Genomic DNA, 22,437 nt, shown 5'->3' with positions numbered 1-22,437 from the left:
CTGTTAAATCCTGGGAGACACAAACCAAAAAGGTAAAACTTCAGTGATCAACAATACATGAGATTATAGTAGCATCAGCTAAGTTAGTCTGGATACACCACTGAGACGTATCTGATCGCACCACTGACATGTTCACTATAGTCTGGCAACAGTGCTACACATGCAGCAGCCTCTCCTAGTCCTATCACAACCCCAATTATGATCTTATCATGGGAAGAACATTACTTCCACCTAGTGGACAATTGATAAAACATGTACCATACAATCTAATATAACACACTGTACACATACACCGGCCCAAACATACAAAAGGGCAGAACGAACGATCCCATATGTAGCATTTTACTCATATAGCTGCATGAACAACCCCAGTGATAATATTCAAACATAGTTTACAAAAAGGACAGTAAATGAAGATGAATTGGATGAAGTCATCTTTATTTATGCATGATTTATTATTATCAAAGAAGGCACTTGCAGCAATATCAACAACACTGTTTACGGTCATTCTAATAATCTGAACTTTACTTGCTGCTGTTGCTGACGGTTAGTGCTCACATGCTTATGAGACGTTTAGTCATGACATTGTCATTGTCACCACATTCTTCATGTAACCGAAATACTCAAGACATGCTTCTATTGCATCTCCACAGTACAGTGCTATTGGTGCTATGTTAATTGGGTTATTTTATAATGCACCTTCATATTTTCCAAACATAGTCCAATTGAACGGTGTAAACATCAATAAATCACTAATTTTCCCAATATTGTTTTCCAGCAAAACAATATTAAAAGATGATCAAGACATCATGTACATCCTTTAGAAATGTATATAGTATATAAAACATAAAGGCATCAAATGGGAAATGGCATGACTCATTATGTGAAAGATAAAAATGACATAAAAATTACATATGAATGATTCCTTCTTCCTTGTTTTAATATTGTAGTGCATGGTCTCAATCTTAAATCATAAACAAAACATTAAAACAACTAACGTTATGTATTGCAATCATTTCATACCAACCATTCAATCACAAACATTTACTATAACCACCAATCACACTAAACTTCAAGACCTTAAAAACTGATTGCCTTTAAATTCGTACAATCACTTCCCTATTCACCTTTGACATCACTGCTGTATACAGAGACAAAATTAGTCTGCCCTGGTAGTGCTCAAATGTACACCCAGCATGGTGTGTGGACACACACACACACACACACACACCACACACACACACACATATTCCATGTGTCCTTTCCATGTGAAATGTGATGAAATGTTTGACTTAGAGGAGATGAAATGTAGAGCTCCCAAGATTTAAGATTGGCCTTGGCTTCTCTCCTTCTCTAGCTCACCCTCTCTTCTCTCCCTCAGAGAAGCCTCCAAGTGCAGCGTGGGGGAAAGAGGGTAGGGCGTGTCATGCCAGCCTTATCTCTCTCTCACACACACACACACACACAGGCTCTCCATGAGGCTCTACGCTGGGGGACTGGACGGAGTGGAGGTGAAAAACACCCCTTACAAAACAGAACCCCAGGGGGACCCCAGGGGAGGTGAGGACGGGGGGTGGGGACCCCCAAAGGTCACCCCAGGGGATTTCCTATGTGCCATCATGACACAGTTAACACAGTGCTGAAATGGACAACTGACTATAAGGGAGCTAACTGAAATGCATGAAATGCTATGAGCTGCATGGGACAAAAAAAGAGATGAGATTTCTGTACAAACACACACAAAGAGAGAGAGAGAAAGAGAGAGAGAGAGAGAGAGGGAGAGAGACAGAGAGAGAGAATGCTTCAGGTAGTTGGTTAGGTCTAGTTAGCAGCAGTTGTTGAATGCATATTTGTGTAGTAACGTGGCTATTGTGTAGTACCAGTGTCTAAAGCTTCCTGTTATCTATGAAGACAGTAATTGCAAGCTCAGTAACACCTCTGAAAGAGGTAATAAAAAAGAGATTATAATGTTCCAGTAAAACAAAAACTTTTCAGCACCTGTGCACCATAAATTAATAACAGAAAAGTCTGCTACAAACAATCAATATTCTCAAGGGGCCTACACATTCTCCAGGTGTAGAAAATAAACGGGACACAATACTTATGATACCAACTCCAATAACTGGGGATGAAATGCTTCATATTTCATACTGACACATCTTTCCTGGATTACTGCCAGTAAGAAGAAAAAAAAATACAAAAAATAAACCTTTTACATCCCTTAAGTTGGTGGCTTTGGGCACAGACTGTTAATAATATAACATTGAGTAAGAGAGGAGGTGTCACAGTTCCACATCCACATCCCACACACACACACACACATACACACACACAAACAGAGTGAGTAAGTGTGTTGCTCAGCTGAAATCGCGGTCGGGGAGGATCAGCGGGGCGATGAGCGTCCACAGGTAGAGGCCGAGGCCCAGCCAGCTAGAGCAGATCTTCACCCACACGGCCGGCATGCTGCTCTGCATCACGTGGGTCTTCGTGTCCGGACTGAGAGAGAGAGAGAGAGAGAGAGAGAGAGAGAGAAAGAAAGAAAGAAAGAAAGAGAGAGAGAGATCAAGTTAGAAGATAGAAGGGTGAGGGGGCAGAGGGAGATGGAGATGGGGGGTGGGTGACAGACAGAAACAGAGAGAGTGATAGAAAGACGGATGAGGACGGGTACAGAGAGGGAGAGAGAGAGAGAGAGAGAGTAGAAAAGAGAGATGAGAGGGTGACAAATGGAGAAGAGGGAAAAGATTTGAAATCAAAGACAAGAAATGCAAAAGGGAGCGTTAGGAGGGCAGTGAGAATGTTAAAGGAACAGAGAGAAAGCAAGGAGGAAGTGCAAGATGAAATAGCTCAAAGAGAGAGAAGCAGAGTGCGAAAAGCCAAAGGGTGCGTAAATGACAGTTGCAGGAGAAAGGAGAGAAATGAATAAACAGAAGGTGAAAAGGGGCTCTGTACAGTGCAAGTCACATCTTGAAGACTTGTCAGTTCCAATGTTTGGTCTGGGAATGTTATGTTGCTTTGACAACGTCCCAAACATAGCAACGAAATTAACGCAAACACAGCAACTGGGACGAAAAACAACTGTTACCCACAAACCATCTTTGAGACAAAAGGTTGAATGAGGGAAAGCAGTAAAAATGCAGAGTGACGGAACTCCACAGAGAAAATCAAGAGACAGATACACGGAAAAATAATCCAAAAACTGATGTAATCCGTGACCAACAACCTTGATACAATCCAAGCCATGAATTTTGTGATCCTTTGCACCCCTACGATCTATCTATCCATTTATCAATCAATCAATCAATTCATCTATCTATCTATCTATCTATCCTCTTTCTTTGTCCTATTTGGCCATGCATTTTGTGATCCAATGCAATATATCTATCTTTCTATCCATCGTTCTATCTCTGTATCTATCATACTATCGATCTCTCTCGTCCTTTTTCTCGTTCATACTCTTTCTCAGTGTCCTATTTGGTGCTCACCTGTACCAGTTGGTGAGGGTCATCATGATGTAGAGGGAGGCGAGGCAGAGGTGGAAGTGGAAGAAGGAGTAGTTGTAGGTGACGGCCTCCTCCTCGTTGTCCACAGCACGCATCAGGCCGTCCTCGCCCACCTCCCCCTTGCCGCCTGAGTCCCGTCCCTCCTCCGTCTGCATCAGCTTATTGACCTGAGCGTTGCTTGACGAACGGATGCTGCAGAAACACACACACACACACATAAAGGCATATGCAAACACACACACACACACACACACACACACACACACACACACACACACACGACAGAGGAACATGGAAACATCCTTCAGAACCAACAGGTCAGCAATCCTTTTGGCTTGGTTTCAAGTTGCCACAATGACCTACGACACGCTTGCTGATGCATTTTTTGGTAGGAGCCTGCATGCACACAAATGTGTATGTGTATGAGTTCGTGGACTCAGTAGTGTGAGTGGTGAGTGTGGCTATGTTTATGGTGATGGTTTGCATGTGTACGCATAATAAGCTTTGTGTACTTGGGTTAAAGAGGGTATGTGTGGACAGTAGCCCTTGTGTGCTTGGGTTAAAGAGGGTATGTGTGGACAGTAGCCCTTGTGTGCTTGGGTTAAAGAGGGTATGTGTGGACAGTAGCCCTTGTGTGCTTGGGTTAAAGAGGGTATGTGTGGACAGTAGCCTTTGTGTGCTTGCATAGGGTTACGGGTGTGTTTTGTCCAGTCTGTCCTCATGCCCCTCTCATCAAAGGTGTGTGTGTTTCCCACTGAATGTGTGCAGTACAGGAGTGGACAGGGCTATGTAGCTAGACAGCGGCTGAGGGCTCACCTTGCGTAGAGTGTGCAGAAGAGGAAGATGACCAGTCCCACGATGCCCTGCGCGTCCCACCACTGCACCTGTCCTGGGGCACTGGTGGGGAGGGGCTCAGTGGCGCTCACATTAGAGACCAGACTCAGCAGGCTAGGGTTGCACTCACGGTCTGAGAAACACACACACACACACACAGCTCAGGCACTATGCATCTATCCATTACACCAATGGTGCTATAAAAAGATGTAAATGCAATTAACTGATCAATTTGTTTGTGTTTGTAATTCTTTTCTTTTCAATTAGACATTTTGATTATTCTATGTCAGAAAATCAACTGTATCAATGAAATATGAATCCAAGTTGAATGACAACATGTACTATACTGTACTCTGTGCTGGAAGAAAAAAAAAAAAAAAAAACCTCAAAAAGAGTTAAGTGGCACAATGCTACATTACCTTTGGCCTAATAAAAAACACACGTCACATACAACCATGAGCGTTCCTACCAATCAGGTACATCACACAGTGAGACCTTGAAAATCAGCAAAAATGCATGTCAGATATAATTTCAGCAAATTAAAATAAAACTGCTGAGCAAACTGACAATTTTTTAAGGTCGCTGTGCACAAATAACACAAACATCACAAGACAACTATCCACATGATTTGACAGCGCAAGCACGTGTTGTACAAGCTGTAGACGGTCATAAAAGCAAGCAGCCTACTGTGTACACACACTGACCACTTACCAGACTGGTATGAGCGACTGGAGTGAGTTTAAATGAGAGATGGAGAAGAGAGAGGATGAAGAAGTGGTAAAGAAGGGTTGTGTGAGGCAGAAGAGGAAGGTGGGAGGGGAGAGAGACTACTCACTTGGATTGTTGGTCATGGCCGACCAGGTGACGTACATGGTGTATAGGGTGATGATGGAAGACTGGAGGAGGCCGCTCTGGGGGGAACTGTCCTGTTGAACACACACACACACACACACACACTGAGTAGGAGCAAAGTGCACAAATGCTGGTCAATCAATCCTGTTTTACAAGAGCTATTTTAGTGTGCAGACACATGACCTATATTGTCTTTGATCATTCACCTTTTGTCCTTTCACTTCATAGTGAACACAGATCTATATCAAAGAAGGTTGAAGCAGTATCACGTTTCTATACGTTTTCTACATCCGTCCCAAAATGTCTACTGCCAAATTAAATGTATTTATTTTTTATATTCAAATGTACAATAGTCCTGTATGCGTCTCCACAGTGACAACATAGACACTGACTGTGACCTCTGCTGATCCACCCGCTCAGTGGTGTCTGGACGAGGGAGCCGTACTGGTGCCCACAGTAAGGAATCTGAGCTGACCCCCCCATTACTACTGACCATAACTAGATGTACCGCATAGCGGTACAAAATATGACCGCCGCTCAGTCCTGTACATCCGTTCCGCGAAAATAAATCACACTTCAATTTGTCTCCATATTTTACTCCATCCCCCACTCTTGAAACTTTTGTGTATGCTTGTTTGGCATGCCTGAGTGTGTGTGCTGCACAGAAAGTAGCCTACTGGTGCTGAAAAGGTGAATAGATTGTAGAATAGCCAAAGAAGATGTAGCATTGTTATAAAACCTTTAAAATCTCTAAACAATCACAAGTAGGGCAGTTAATCACAGTTCATCCATTGCAACTGGATTGATGAAAGGTCACTTACACCTGTAGGCTATATTGTATTTGGGAAAAGCAAAAGGTATCAGCATAATGTTATTTATTTATTTATTTATTTTTTGTGTAAAACATCTCTGTCAGTTCCATGCCGTTTTCAACAGCTATCAAAAACAAAGGTCATTTTTGGATGGATGGATTTTTTGTGAATGTTTCTTCTTCTACATAAGATTTTAGTCATCTTTAGTTCATGTAATACTTTATTGTCAATGCACAAATTAAGTAACAGTAGTCTGAAACGTTATTGTTAATGCACAAATTAAGTAACAGTAGCCTAGTCTGAAACGAAATGCTGTTTTACATCTAACCAGTGGTGCAAATAACTGACATGTCCAAATGGGCCTTGATGAAATGCGTCGCTAGACTGTTCATACACATTTTAACGGGCCAAAGTTGAAGAGCTTTTGTCCGTTATTGTTCGTGCAAATATAGGCTGATTCATGTTCCCTTGCATTGTGTAACTGAGGTCCATGGCTAGTCTGGCTTTCATCAGACCAAGCTCAATCTTTTAAGAAATCAAAAATAAATAGCGGGCAGATCAGGCTGGGTTCACCCAGCCTAGTCCATAGGCACCGATATTGTTTAATTTTCGATTGAGATATACACGCTCTGGCTATTCTAAATGCAAAAATGCATCAGGGAGTTATGACAAAGCGGTAACTAACAAACTAGATCCTAATAGAAAGCTGTTAGCTTCCCTAAGCTACAGGTAGGATTATAAGGTAGGCCTATTTACAACATAAATTGTCAATAGGCTATGCTGGCGACACTAATAAAATCTCCTTTGGAAACCAATGGCTTACGCCTTACAGTATCAAGCGGACTTAAACTGCCATATCGTGGCGAAAAAATTTAATAACATTCAAGCAGTTCCATGAGTCAAGGAAAGCGCGAATGAAGTAGCCACTTCTAGATGGGACCCACTACACAGTAGCTTAAGGTGTGTTGCTAAAGCAGCCATAATGAAATGAAGGTGTCATTGTTTGGATACTTCACACACACGTGCTTTTTAATTTCACAAGACTACAACTACCAAGCTGTAATCAAAGCACATCGATTCCCCTCTCACACCATGCACGCACTTAAAACAAAATAAACAGGCGTCTCAGTCTCACGCATGTATAGGCAAAACTGTATCAGACCGGTGTAACGTTGGTAAATCTTCCATTGCACAGAATGATTTTGTAGCACGTGCAATAAATGACAGTCGAAAGATACAAACAGTGCTGCTATCAATTTGCTTGGTATAACCGCATTTATAGTTTTCTACAAATGCAATCAATCAAATGCCTCCATCACTCAACTAACGCTAACGGTAACATTACCTAGGTCCTTATTGATATTACAAGATTAACGCATTACCTGCAGTAAAACCAAGCATGTCCGATAAACATCCTCAGATTTATTTCAACTTCAAGAAGAAATGGGAATTACACTTCATGTGAACATCGCCCTATCCTTAATAGATGTCCGCTGAGGTAAATTACAGTCCTTGTAGGAAGCGCCCACTTTTAACTTCCAACAAAATTACGTCTCACTGCAACGATCGCCATCTAGTGGACAAGCGACTACTTATCGCCAATACTGAAAATGCAGCCATGATGATGATGATGAATATTTATTTTGGCTTTCTTTTTAATCCTACTGAATTTGTAATTATGTATCGGCCGTTCTAATACCCGATAGTATGTGGGTGCCTGTGTGTGTGCATGTGTATATGTGTGCACCGCCATTTACAGGCCAATGAGTGTACAGTCACTAAATGTACACATAACCTAATTTTTAGACCCCCATGGATGAAATTTCTGAAACTTGGCATACCCCCAGAGAATGCCAGGTCAATCATACACATACAATTTGGTGCAGTTCTGAACATCTTAACTGAAGATAGGGGCAATTAAAGCAGAATAATATTGCATTTTCATTTTTACCGGGGTAAAATGAAATGCAAATGAGTGATTATGAGCCAGGTTGATGTGGGCCCTTGAGACCAACATACCATAAAAGATTCTTCATCCTCAGTGCCACGGTTCAGGTAGTTATTTAGGAAAAACTGTTTGTTTTTGCAGTTCGGGGCCCAGCCGGGGCTGGTGGTGGTACCGGGGCCTAAATGAAATTTTTCCGTAAAAGTCTAGTGGGGCTACATACCCACCAAATTGCATGTACCCGGTGGTTCGGGTGTCCCGGTATCAATGACCAAAAATTCAGGGAGTAGATGGCGGTAAAAATTCTTGAATTATGTGCATGTGTGCGTGTACAAATTTATGTTTATGTGTGGGTGTGTGTGTGTGTGTGTGTGTATGTGCGTGCTTGTGTGTTTGCCTGCGTATGTGTGTTTGTGCATGTGCATGCATGTGTACATATGTCTACTGTGTGAGTATGTGTCATACGTATGATTACTGTAAATGTATGTGTGTGCGTGTGTATCTGTTTATGCACATGTGTGCACATGGAATGGGTTAACATGACCCCTGGAGGCAAACATACGGAAAAAATTGGTCATCCTAGGCCCTACAGTTCTCAAGATATTCACAGAGAACTGTGTCTGCCCTACCCTCCTTCGGGGGTCCAGTCCAGCGGGGGCTACAGATCAAAACGAAGAATGACGGTTCCATGCTATCCATGTGGGGGTACATGCCCACCAAGTTTTGTGTACCCGGTCTTTCAGTGTCAGGAATCCTTGTTGGTGCACGTCACTAAATGTACACATAAATTATTTTATTGTAAGGCCCCCATGAACGAAAGTACACAAAACTTGGCATGCATTCGAGGGTGTCATAATGATCCTACACTTTTAATTTCGTTGCAGTTTTGACCTTGTCAGCCAGAGATATTGTGATGAAAACACCTAATTTTTGCTTTTAATTTTTAACTAGGTGGCTTATACATGAAATAAGTGGTAATGGGATGGGTTGACATGCCCCTTAAGACCAACATACATAAAAAGGTGGACCTCCTAGGCCCCACGGTTATCGAGATATTCACAGAAAACTGTCTCCCGCCACCTACAGGCCAGTTGGTGTATAGTAACATAAATTAATTTATTGTGTGGCCCCCCATGAACGGAATTCCACAAAACTTGGCGTGCATACAGAGGGTGTCATAATGATCCTACAATTCCAATTTCGTGCAGTTTTGACTATGTTAGGTCACAGATACCTTCAATTACAACACCTCATTTTACTTTTTGTGTTTAACTAGGTGGCGCTATACATGAAATGAGTGGTTATGGAATGGGTTGACATGGCCCCTTGAGATCAACATACAAAAAAAAAAATGGTTTGTGCATGTGCATGCATGCGTACATATGTCTACTGTGTGACTATGTGTCATACGTATGATTACTGTAAATGTATATGTGTGCGTGTGTATCTGTTTATGCACATGTGTGCACATGGAATGGGTTAACATGACCCCTGGAGGCAAACATACGGAAAAAATTGGTCATCCTAGGCCCTACAGTTTTCGAGATATTCACAGAAAACTGTGTTTGCCCTACCCTCCTTTCGAGGGGTCCAGTCCAGCGGGGGGGCTACAGATCAAAACGAAAAACGATGGTTCCATGCTATCCATGTGGGGTTACATGCCCACCAAGTTTCGCGGTACCCGGTCTTTCAGTGTCCCGGGAATCATTGGACGGAAATTTGGGCATGCTTAAAAAAAAAAAAAAAAAAAAAAAAAAAAAAAATCTGACTAAACCTATATGACCGCCACTTAGCTAAAGGGAAGATAAATAAACAAGAGAAAAGAAAATAAACAAGTTTTAATATCGAAACAAGGCTATGGTTCCTCACAGAATAGCAATTTGATTTCAGCTTATGTTTTGAAAGGCTCATGTACATAAGAGAACGGACCCTTTCAATTGCATAAACAAACATGTGCGTTCCACAAAATACATTGAGCTAATGGTAACATGGGGGTCACTAAAGTCTAATTCATTTTCATTTCAAAGTACCTGCGTTGGTTTTGAACGTTTCAACCTGAAATCCTCTAGGATCAGAATGAAAGGGTCTATATGAAGCATGGGCTGTAAGGCAAAGAGCAGACTCCAGAGGGACTACCTGAACTTTGGGCAGGATGGAGATGACAGACACAACGATGCTGAAGATGAGGTTGAGGCTGATGAAGACTTTGTGCTCCGTGCAGTCGTCCGGCTTGGTGTAGTACACATAGAACAGGACCACGGCAGCGAAAGACAGCGCGTAGTGGAGCACAGTGAAGATGAGAAGACCTGCAGAAGAGAAGAGAGACCCAGGGATGAACAGTAATTGCGTTTGGCCTCCCCCTCCTCTTTAGTGCAGAATGAGCAGCAGAGATCAAAATGCCTTTAGGTTTACTTGAAGCTCAGTTCAAAATTGCAGCTACAGTGAGACTGCCTGGAAGGCCAAAACAATGATTTACAGCTGATTGTTTTGGCAGGGAAAAAATATCAAGCTAAGGGTGTATATGAGAGAGATATTGGTGAAATGTGTTGGAGAATAGGAATTAAAGCTTTTCAATTTGTTTCACAACTGAATTCCTATGAAGCATGCAGGAATTGGGACGGTGAGGTAATTAATTAACATCTGTTTTTCCTACTTTGATTTACACCCAGAAAACTGTTGGTTCAAAGCACCCAACGTAAAATCTGCTTGAGCCAATGGGAATTTCATGAAAAACACGTCATGGAAAACTGCAGGCTACCCCTGAAATGGCCTCCTCAGCAGTCTCTAGATCTGAGATCTATCCAGTAAACGGCATCCAGTCATTGATAAACGATACCTGCATACCAGCCCTAGTCACCAGTCATCGATAAACCATACCTGCATACCAGCCTTTGCCACCCTCCTCTGCATTGCGCACCCAGATCTCGTTCCAGGAGTGAGCGAAGTCTATGAGCAGGATCAGCTGAATGAGAATGAACATGAAGGAGCCCACGATGCCAAAGTAGAACCACACTGCACGGCCACAGAGAGAGAGAGAGAGAGAGAGAGGGAGAGAAAGAGAAAGAGAGAGAGAGAGGGAGAGAGAGAGAGTGAAAGAGAGAGAGCGAGAGAGAGGGAGATAAAAGAGGATATACTGTAAATAAGTAAAATTACAGGAAATTCCTTTTTAACTACATATGGACTTTCTTTAGTCATTCTTCAAATATTGACTTTTAACTGTATTCGTTTTAAATTAGATCATGTTTTTTTTTTTATCATTGTAAATGATACACAGAGCGAATAGGGGAAAAGTTCAATGGCTCTAAGGATTCTAAGGAGTTGGGTGAGGTTTCATTTCTTCACAGTCCTCTATGAAAAGCTTCCATGTGACAGCTGGATTCAACATGTTTGTTTTGCAAAATACAAAAGAATAGGGAGAACAATATGATGTCCTATTTCTGCTGCAGCTTTCTTCATGCATTACACAACAGCTTCTATTAAAAACACACATTAAAAAGAAATTACACCTCCTTTTTTATAACAAGGAAATGAAGACTTGCAAATAATTCAATTATGTCGCCCCCATTGTGAAGTAAGTGCGTTATTACAGAGATCTCTCCAGTGGGGACTTATGTAATCATATTGCAATCTCAAACTATTTTTGTACACCGTATTCATGGAAGGAGAACAAAATAGCCCTTATTTCAACTTGAGCTTGTAAATGTATGCTTTGGAAAATCCATTAAAAATGAATGCTTTCATTACCTTGCAGTGGCATATATTCCACTATGAATCGCCTGTTCCTGTGATCATTAATCTTGGGCTGTGGACTATAAGTTCCTGGTACCCAAGCAGTCTCTTGTTATTCATTTACTAAGCCGGGAGAAGAACCTACCTAAATAAATGTTACCCTTATTTTTTTGACTACTCTGAAAAGTTGTAGCCTAGTTCGGCTGGCATCCAGTAGAAAAGTTGGTTTTGTGTTGTGTCATTTTTGGTTTCACTGAAATTGTTGGTCTCCAAACACATCGTTGTTATAAGGCTTCAAAACAAACATTGAAAATTGTTAAACGACTGCCTTAAACATAAAAGAAAAACCTGAGCCTGAGCTCTGTTTAAGGTTCTGTACCATTGTGGAAGGTTCCATCAGGGATGAAAAAAGCCCCCACAGTGATTCCGATCAGGATCAGGAATTTAAAGAACCAGAATCTGTAAAGGTTAAAAAAAAAAACATCTTATTTAATGAGGCAACACATCAGGGTTTAAGATTATTTGTTCCTGGTGCATAGATGTATGGTAAAATTTACTGACCACCATCACAGTATTGTTAAACTGAAAGCCTAGCTCTAGCCAAGATTCTTCTAATCTATCCTCATATTGTGTTGGTTACACTTGTTGGGCCCTATTTTGGCGATCATAAACGGATGGCTAGAGGCGTAAAGTTCATAGACATTAAAGTGCCCATATTATGAAAAAATCACTTTTTAAGTATAGACCTATATAATAGACCTATTTTAACTTGTTGAAAAATAGTCATAATATGGGCACTTTAAAGGGAATGACAGATGTAATTTACATTGGTTTAAAGGATGTTACGCCCAAAACACACCCATGACTGATTAAGAAACATACTGTAAGAACAACCTTTTTGCGCCGCAGCGTTTGATCACAAAATCGCTCCATTAAATTAGTGAATGTGGACTGGCCACGCCTTTAAAGTGCCCATATTATGACTATTTTTCAACAAGTTAAAATAGGTCTATGAGTTCCAGAAAACATGTTTCTGAAGTTGTTTGCTGGAAATAGCTTGTAGGAAAAGATTTTTACCTACCTCTATTACACTCTTTTTCAGTCCCTGTCAAAGTGTGCTGTTTTTTGCTGCTCATTACATATTAATGAGCTGCTGCTCACTTACCCACGCCCCACTCCATTAACTGTTACCAGGGTCATTCGTGCCAAATCAACAAATGCCTCCAGCCTAGCCTGACCATCTTGGCTTTGCTTCATACTTTATGTCAATAATGCTAAATATTACCCAACAACTACTGTGCAAAGGTTTAAGCTTGTCTCTACATTATTTTCTGAGATATGTAGGCTTAAAAAACAGTTGAACTTGTAGGCTTGGTGTGGAGAGGTGGGGTGTTGATTATGCAACGTCTGAAACACGCCAATTCAAAATCCCCTAACATCTACTACACCTTCGTTTTATATAGTATAGCCCGTAGCTAACACTTAGCCTACCATAATCTCTATGTAAAACGGTTAGCTTGCTAGCTAGCTATCTAACGGTGGCACTTCAGCAGCCTACAACATAAGCTTAGCTATCTCACCTAGTTGTAGGAAATATGTAAGTGATGGAATTAGAATGAATCCCATGAACAAACAGATAACTCTTACACCAACCTTATTTTGTGCCTTTTATTCACGTTTGTTCAACGATTTAGTAAGTATAAATCCTTTTCCCTGCCCACTTCGATGCAGTTCCATAGGTTTCCATTATATTCACGTAACGTAATTTCCCTATGAAGGAGGTGAAGGGTGGGAATATTGAAATGTTTCGGCTTGTGACGTCAAAAGCCTTGCCGATTTTGACCAGCTCACCCTGGAGGCTGAAGGCAGGATACATCCAGAAACCCTTATCTCACTCAAAACAGCATGGGTATTTTTTTTTCCAAGTTTGTATGCGTCTGAAAGCACCAGACACACAATAACACATCAAATCCCAGAAAAAGTGACTTTTTCATAATATGGGCACTTTAACAGCAAGTAATGCAACTTCAAACAGCGCATCGGTATTTTGATAGGCAGCGGCGCATTTGAAGGAATCTGCTTGCATACGAGACCGTATGGAACAGGGATTCCCCTAAACCTTGCTTTACTAAAACCTGTTTTTGTGACTAGTAAAGTATAGCCTACATGCATCTGCCATGGTCTCATGGTCAAAACAGTACTACACAGTTAATTACGTTCACTATCGTTACCATCGAAAACACTGAAATCCTAAGGATATTTATGCTGCAGAGGAGTTGCTGCTTACATCTTGTGACAGTGCGTCCTCAGCTGTGCTTATGCGCCTTTCGCTATAGACCCGGTTTTTCTTGGTCAGTGGCATAATGATTTTTAGAGGGTGTAAGATAGCAATTTTTAGATCATGTGCCAGATCACACCTTATATCATAACTGCCACACCCCTGGGCGCAAGGTTTAATAAAAGTGCAGCACATGGCGAAAACTTCCTGACCTTATTAGGTGTAAGATAAAAAATAAGCCTTGCGTCGCGCTTTGTGCCACCAGGTGCACGATAGAGCCTGTTGTGTTTGTGGTCAGACTTGACCGGCCAAACATAAATGTTTGACAGAAATTATGTTTTTGTACAGACTTGATTTTGATTCAAACCTTTCTAAAGATGCAATCAAATGTCTTTTTATAATTTGTATATCTACTCTACTTTTAATAAAGTTGTACTACTTGGTTTTATTCAAAATAAGGGACGAAATAACTAAATATTATTACAATATAATAATATTTTCACATGGACACAACTAACGCAGCTCAGTAGTTATGTGAGTGGTGCAGTGAGGACTGTGCAGGCCATGCACTTACCCATTCTGAAAGGCAGCACGCGGGTCTTTGCTGCTGCGCACCCGAATCATGAGCACGGAGAAGAAGAAGAAAAAGCAAGCCATCGCAAAGCACATCCGGTACACTGACTTATAGCCCACGATCACGTCACAGTTGACCTGATTCTCTAGACCCGGTATAGAGGTGCCTCCTTGACAAAAACCTGGAATCTGTGAAGGAGGAAATCATCCAGGTTTCCAGGCTATTAAACACATTGCAAGTAATTAAACATAACATAAAGTCAAAACACAACAAGGGTAGACTAGGGTTATCTGAGAGAGAACACCCTCTTACACATGCACACAAGCATGCACGCAAACACGTACACACACACGCACCCACACACCCACCCACACATGTGCACACACACGCACACAAAAAGAGGAAGTGGGGGAGAGGAGAGGAGAGGATGCCAACCTTCTGCAGCTCTGTCTCCATGCCAGGCAGGATCATGATGATGGAGACGAGTGTGCCCAGGAGTAGGAAAAAGGAGAAGACCAGCCGTGTGATGGTGGAGCTGTTGGAGGAGGGGCAGCACCCGCACAGCAGGCACGGCGCCGAGCCACACAGACACGAGGCCTACAGCCACAACAGAAGGGGACAGGGATGGGACAGACGCGTGAGACAGGAGGACAGCACAAGGCAGGGAGAGGTTAAAGCATAGACGAGACAGCAAGAGACAGAAGGGTGAGGATTGAGCCGAGGGGTAAACACAGGCAGGAGGATAGACAGAGATAGAGACATGGAAGAATAGAACAGAAAGATCAGACCGAAGGGGGACTTATCTGATATTGCCTGTCAATAATCACTGAATAGTGCCATTATGCTGAATCTGACCGCCTAGACATTTCACCGAGATGAACATTAAATCATCACCATCATGACAACACATATTTTCACAGAATTTTCTTGACAATGATGAGCCATAGGTTTATCATCAGCACCCTTTGCAAGTTCTCGCTAAACAATGTGTATGAAAGACCTTAGGCAGGCTAAGTTGTTTGGGGTAATTGGCAACAAGCAACTGAACTTCCTGTTTTTGACATTCATGATCTAGATATTAAAATATTTCCTGTTTGGCCATGTTCCTGTTTGAGATGGAACATGCCAACAATCGTGCCTGCTTGTGATCTGGAAAAGAATGAGAGGCTGTGGGAAAACTAAGCGGGCTACCATATGACTTTGGGGGGCTCAACACACTACTGTGACATTTGGCTTTCCATGATACAGTTGTTACTTATAAACAAAATGGCTATAATTGCTACCTATTGCTTGCATATCTAAATTAGGCTCAAATGATTAAAATCAAGGAGGGAGGCTAGTATAAATATAAAAAATACTGAAATAGGCTAATGAGTTTAGATCTGTGTTAAATTCTTAGATTGCTTTAACAGTACAAACAGTAAAGTGCATAGACATTGCTGTCCAAATCATGAGGAAGGAAGCGAGAAAGATCCAGTACATCCACATAGCCGTCACAGCCATGAGAAGTGACAGGTCCACATATCCTCTGCCTGTCAATACCCGCCACTGTTGGCTCGCCGTTTTCCATATGCAAAACTCATAAGCTACCCATGTGTAAACATAATAACCACGTAAACGGAAAGTGACGTCTAACTTGCACAAATTAGATATTTAAAGTTGTTTGTTAACTGTGTTATGATGGTATGATGATGGGATATCTATATTTATATATATATATATATATGAGCACTACAACCTTAAAAATAAATTTGCACGTCGATCTAGGAAGTTGTTTATGTAGTGCTAGCCTGCATTTTAGTCGATGAGCTTGTGTTTATCTAGAAGCTTGTTACTGGATCTGGTTTATTGTCGGTAGCTAAGGTTTTATTATCCACTCATCAGAATTTTAATGAAACAGTATTGTTTTAGTCGAGGTTAACATAAACGAACAATAAATACCGTTTACGTAGTTAACCAAACGCTAACGTTAACGTTATCTCAATAACGTGAGTATCCATCAAACTCATCAAGGTTCACATCGACAGCCTGGAATTAGGTTAGCATCAGATGTAGTAACGTTGTTATTTTCACGTAAAAAATGAAACCACAACAACGTGCACGATCAACTAGCAACCTTGTAAGCTAAATCTGACTAGCTAATAGTTAGCCTTGTGGTGGTTAGTTAACGTTAGCCAGCCATCTGCAACCATGCGAAATGACCAACGTAATTAGATACATTATAATTGAGACTTACACAGCTGGCAAGTGAACATAAAGCCATACACGCCCCCATCTTCTAACAGATTTGACCACTGTCTTAAATCGGGAAACAATCGGTCACCGACCGTCAGGTGTCTGACTTGTTTGACACTATGCCAGTTCCTGTATCACTGTGAGAGCATGAGATAGCTCACAGTCATGTGACTTGAAAGGACGTCATCAAGGCATTTTCAGACTATCACATTACTGATCTCAGTACAGACAAGTAGGCTATGTTAGGCTATATCACACCGTTTTAAATAAGTGTAGTTGCATTTCTCATGGCTACCTAAAAGGTTGTGACATGTAGCACAGAATGGCGACGGTAAATAGTTTTTTTAATACTGTAACTGTCGCAAAATTGCAGGGAGGGCATTACAGCGCCCTCAGCTGGAAGAAGAAAAAGAAGAAGAGCATGATGATGAGGAGAAGGATGAAGAGAACACGATGAGGATGACATTATGCCTTCTATGCCATGCCACAGCACAGCAAGTAGGCTAGCCTGTAAGTAGACCAACAACATGACCCATTTCTTATTCCTTCATCATAAACATAGTTCAGTTTTTTACTGTCCAGCCTACATAAGGACTAAGATAGAAAACTATAACTTAAGGTCTAAGATAGAACTATAAGATTACTCAACATCCCCTGTCTTCTTCTTCTTCTTTGCCCACTGGACTGAACTTGTTGATACAGGCTGCTATAAGCAATTACCACAAACATTGTTGTAATGCAAAAGTATCTTATCTTACCTTCTTACCTCCGTCTTTTTTGCCTCTTATAGACTTAATGTCAGACAAGTTCATATTGTATATAGGCCTACCAGGGGCCCAAGGGGTCAGGGGGCACTGAAGCCCAAGCCATTGCATGAAATCATTGCCGTCCATGATTGTCATTAATAATAATCTCTCTCTCTCTCTCTCTCTCTCTATGTATCTACACTATAGTCCTGGTTCCAGCGCCGACGAGAGAGGCAGCCTGTCGAGGTAGCTCTGTGTCTTTGTGTTTTTCTTACCGTCAGGAAACTGTATGCTGTAAGGATGTGGAGTTACTAGCGGTCAGTCCACGACCATACTACATGCCGAGGGAGTTCTCGCACGCACCTTGTTTGTGTCTACGTTCCGCCTCAAGCCCTATTTTCCTCAAGTTTGTTGACTGCCCAACTAGGAAAAACAGGATAATAGATCTCATGTATGCAAACGTGAGGGATGCTTACAGTGCCACCCCCCTTCCCCCACTGGGGAAGTCAGACCATAACCTCATTCATCTTCAGCCAATGTACAAGCCAAAAGTTCAGAGGCTACCAGTTGCCACGCGCACCTTCAGGAAGTGGACACCAGAAGCGGATGAGGCTTTGAGGGACTGCTTTGAGTCCACTGACTGGAGTGTGCTACTAAATGGAGAGGACTTAGAGGAGGTCACACATTGCACTACTGACTATCTGAACTTCTGTATGGACATTGTTGTTCCCACAAGGACTGTACGCTGCTATCCAAATAACAAGCCTTGGATAACCAGTAATGTCAAGACCCTTCTCAATAGGAAAAAGATGGTGTTTAAGGAGGGGGACATGGCAGAGCTGAGGCGAGTACAGGGGGAACTCAAGAATAAGCTGAAAGAGGCTAAGGAGGACTACTAGGAAGATGGAACAGAAGCTGCAAGATAACAACATGAAGGAGGTGTGGGACTGTATGAAATCTATCACTGGCCTTAAGAAGAGCAGCAGCTCTGTGGAGGGAGACCTGGACAGGGCGAACCAGCAGAACCACTTTTACAACAGGTTCGATTGCCCATCCCCCAGCCCCCACCCCACCTCATTACCAGTGCAATACTCACCCCCACCATCACTGGATATTGCACCCCTCCCCCACATCGCGACCACGAACAACGAGGTGACAACGACCTCAGTCAACAGACATCAGACACACAGACCCCAGATGCTGCCCCCCTCCCCTTCCCCCCTCCATCATCACTGCTGATCAGGCTATCGCACCTCTCCCCCACATGGTGACCACAAGTAGTGCGGCAACAATGGCTTCAGCCAACGGCCATCAGTCTCTAGCCACACGACAACCCTCTCAGAAGCACCCCTCCTCCTCCTCACCCTCCACTCCCCTCATCCCCCCCATCATTACAGCTGATCAAGTAAGTTATCTTTAAAAAAAACTCCATCCTCGTAAGGCAGCCGGGCCTGACAGACTGTGTCCAAGGCTGCTCAAGGCCTGTGCTGCTTAACTGGGGGAGCCACTGAAGCACATCTTCAACTGGAGTCTACGTCTCGGACAAGTTCCAACACTGTGGAAGACATCATGTCTCACCCCCGTCCCCAAGAAACCACACCCCAGTGAGCTTAATGACTTCAGGCCTGTCGCTCTAACATCACATGTGATGAAAACAATGGAGCGACTGGTCTTAGGTATGCTCAGACCCCAGGTACGCCATGCACTTGACCCGTTACAGTTTGCATACCAGGAAAAAGTGGGCGTTGACGATGCAATCACTTATCTTTTACACAGGACACAATCTCACCTAGACAAGGGGAAAAGTGCTGTGAGAATCATGTTCTTTGATTTCTCAAGTGCTTTTACCACCATCCAACCCCTCAGACTGGGAGACAAGCTCTTGCAGATGGGTGTGGGACGCTCACCTGGTAACCTGGATTACAGATTACCTGACCGAGCGACCACAGTTTGTCAGGACTGAAGAACTGTCTCTCTGACACTGTGATCAGCAGCACCGAGCCACAGGGGAACTGTGCTCTCTCCAGTCCTGTTCACCCTGTACACATCTGACTTCTGCTACAACACTGAGTCATGCCACATGCAGAAGTTTTCTGATGATACTGCAATTGTGGGCTGTATCAGGGACGAGCAAGAGGAGGAGTACAGGAGCCTGGTGGAGGACTTTGTGCAGTGGTGCAAACTCAATCACCTTCAACTCAACACTTCAAAGACCAAGGAGATGGTGGTGGATTTCCACAGGTCTAAGCCCGCTCTGCTACCAGTCTCCATTGATGGGGTCAATGTGGAGGTGGTAAGCACCTACAAGTATCTGGGTCTCCACCTGGACAGTAAACTGGACTGGTCAGCCAACACTGATGCTCTCTACAAGAAAGGACAGAGCAGGCTGTACTTCCTGAGGAGGCTGCAGTCCTTCAATGTGTGCAGCAAGCTCCTCAGGATGTTCTACCAGTCTGTTGTGGCCAGCTTCCTCTTCTATGCCGTGGTATGCTGGGGAGGAAGCACAAGGAAGAAGGATGCTGGGCGACTTGACAGGCTGGTAAGGAAGGCTGGCTCTGTAGCGGGAGCTGAACTGGAGTGCATCACTTCAATATCTGACAAAAGGACCCTAAACAAACTGATCAACATCTTGGACAATGAATGTCATCCACTCTACAGCACTATCAAAAAGCAAAAGAGCTTGATCAGCTGGAGACTTTGCTCACTGCCATGCACAACTGAAAGGCTGAGGAAGTCATTTGTTCCTAGGGCCATTGAACTGTTCAATGCCTCACTAAAGGAAGAGGAGAGATCTCTGCTTAGTCTGTCTGCCTCTCCACCCTCTCCATGTTTGAGTACTGACTGCCCACTACTGCTTTACTACTGTTTTACTAATGTACACAGCCTAATGTTTTCACTACTGTTTTACTGCACTGTTTTTCATGCTATATTAGCACACATGATCAATGGCTGCGGTCAGGCTTCTGCTACAATACTGAATGAATGAATGGCTATATTACCTCAACCTGTTCTTGCACTGAAATAGTTTTTTTATTTTACCTTGTCTACATTATACTTTACTCTCCTATTTGTCCATATTATTTATGCTGGTCTCTAGACCTTACTCTTGCACTGTTGCACTGTTGGACTAATGTTGGACTACTTCTTGCACCTTCACCTTGACACTCACTCTCTTGAGCACCTTGCCATGCACACATAACTAAAGGACTATGGTTGGACTACTTTTTGCACCTTCACCATGACACTCACTCCCTTTAGCACCTTACCAGTCCCGGCCCTGTCACTACAAGTGTCTTATGCTTGATCACCCTCAAGCACATTGGACTTTCTTAATTTAATTTATATAGTGTATTTAGTATTTAGTTTTGTTAGTTTTATTAAATTTCTTATCTTCTACTGTCTTTATTGTACAGTGGAGTTTAGTTATATGTTTATACTTATACTTATGTTTACCATTTCTGCTGTAAGTGCATGTTGTGTGTGATGTCTGTATGCTACTGAGACCCTTGAATTTCCCCTTGGGGATCAATAAAGTAGGCTATCTATCTATCTATCTATCTATCTATCTATATTGCCAAAAGTATTGTCTTACCTGCCTTGACTCGCATATGAACTTAAGTGACATCCCATTCTTAATCCATAGGGTTTAATTTGACGTCGGTCCACCCTTTGCAGCTATAACAGCTCAGCTCTTCTGGGAAGGCTGGCCCCTTAGTTCTATTGAAAGGAACTCTGAATGCTTTAGCATACCAACAGATGTTGGACAATTCCATGCTCCCAACTTTGTGGGAACATTTGGGACGTCTACAATGTGTTACAACAATGACGTCTTTCTATGACACGAATCCTAAATAGCCGTAAGATAGCACTCTTACACAAATAGGCTAAGGGTATACACTTATTTGACAAACTGGCAATAGGCTAAACATTTTGAAAAATCATTCATTCTACTTAACTCAAAAGAGCCACATTTTGAATATGGACTATGGAGTCTATGGCCCCATTTCTGTTGCTATTCTTCATCAATTAAACCAGGGGTCCCCAACCTTTTATGTATCATGGACCGGTTTGATTCCCATTTTTTTTTTTCAGGGGGCGGTCGGGGGTTCAATGTTCCATATGTGTTGTGCATGCATTAGGCCTACTTGAAAAGAACTAGCTCCAGTTATGTATGAACAGTGAAGGTAACGAACTCTTAAACATGTGAAAAACGTGAACTTGAAGAAGTGAAAATTGAACTATATGAACTATGAATATTGAACAACTTGAAGCTACATCTATCAAGTGTGAACATGTTTAACAAAATATGGGAACAAAACATGGGAACTAAACGTGCATTACGAATATAATCAGTGGGAGCCCTGTGCTTGTTTCCCTGCAACAAGAAGGTTCCATCTGGGGGCGATGGAAGATAGTGACACCCTCAGGGTGTTTAAAATGTCCAGTCGATTGCGCAATTTGGTCTTAGTTGCAGTCATTGCCGAAAACCCGGCCTCGCATAGGTCTACGTGGTGGGAAATGGTAGCAACGTTTTCAGCGCTTTTACGGCTATCTCGGGATATTCTGCTTTGGTTTTGATCCAAAAACCCGCCAGAGAGGTTTCCTCATACAGACTCTTAAGATCACCGTAATTTGCAATTTCGATCAATTGCTCTTCCTCCTGCGCTGACAAGTTAGGACTATTCGGGATATTGACAAATGGGTTTCTGACCCACTCATTGGTTTGCCGTGGATCTTTGGAGGATGGGAAGTAACGCACAAACTCATTTGAAAGCGCTACAAGGTGATCGCGCACCAGCTGCGAGAGAAAGGGCCCTGCCTCAGTCTCTCCCAAAACCCCCACTACTGTTTGGAACATATCAAATACACGGTCCACTCGTCGTCCCCACAAATCAAGCTTGGCTTTAAATGCAGCGACTTTATCTGCCAGTT

The 22,437-nt window shown here is 42.5% G+C and overlaps 1 protein-coding gene across 1 annotated transcript; it reads right to left on the bottom strand.

Annotated features, from left to right (window-relative positions):
• Positions 1 to 417: 417 nt before the first annotated feature.
• Positions 418 to 16,913, bottom strand: serinc2l (serine incorporator 2, like). The gene is made up of 10 exons (XM_048261299.1): positions 16,761 to 16,913; positions 14,960 to 15,121; positions 14,525 to 14,712; positions 12,052 to 12,131; positions 10,821 to 10,955; positions 10,080 to 10,249; positions 5,170 to 5,260; positions 4,317 to 4,467; positions 3,483 to 3,692; positions 418 to 2,496 (listed from the first exon to the last, which is right to left on the bottom strand). The coding sequence occupies exons 1-10, from the start codon at positions 16,797 to 16,799 to the stop codon at positions 2,358 to 2,360; spliced, it is 1,365 nt and encodes a 454-aa protein (XP_048117256.1). The 5' UTR covers positions 16,800 to 16,913; the 3' UTR covers positions 418 to 2,357.
• Between the last annotated feature and the right edge of the window lie 5,524 nt (positions 16,914 to 22,437).

The sequence above is a fragment of the Alosa alosa genome, chromosome 13 (assembly GCF_017589495.1).
Source record: "Alosa alosa isolate M-15738 ecotype Scorff River chromosome 13, AALO_Geno_1.1, whole genome shotgun sequence".
Classification (NCBI taxonomy): domain Eukaryota; kingdom Metazoa; phylum Chordata; class Actinopteri; order Clupeiformes; family Clupeidae; genus Alosa; species Alosa alosa.
Note: the sequence above shows the minus strand (reverse complement) of the source record. Positions and strands in the feature narration are given on the sequence as shown.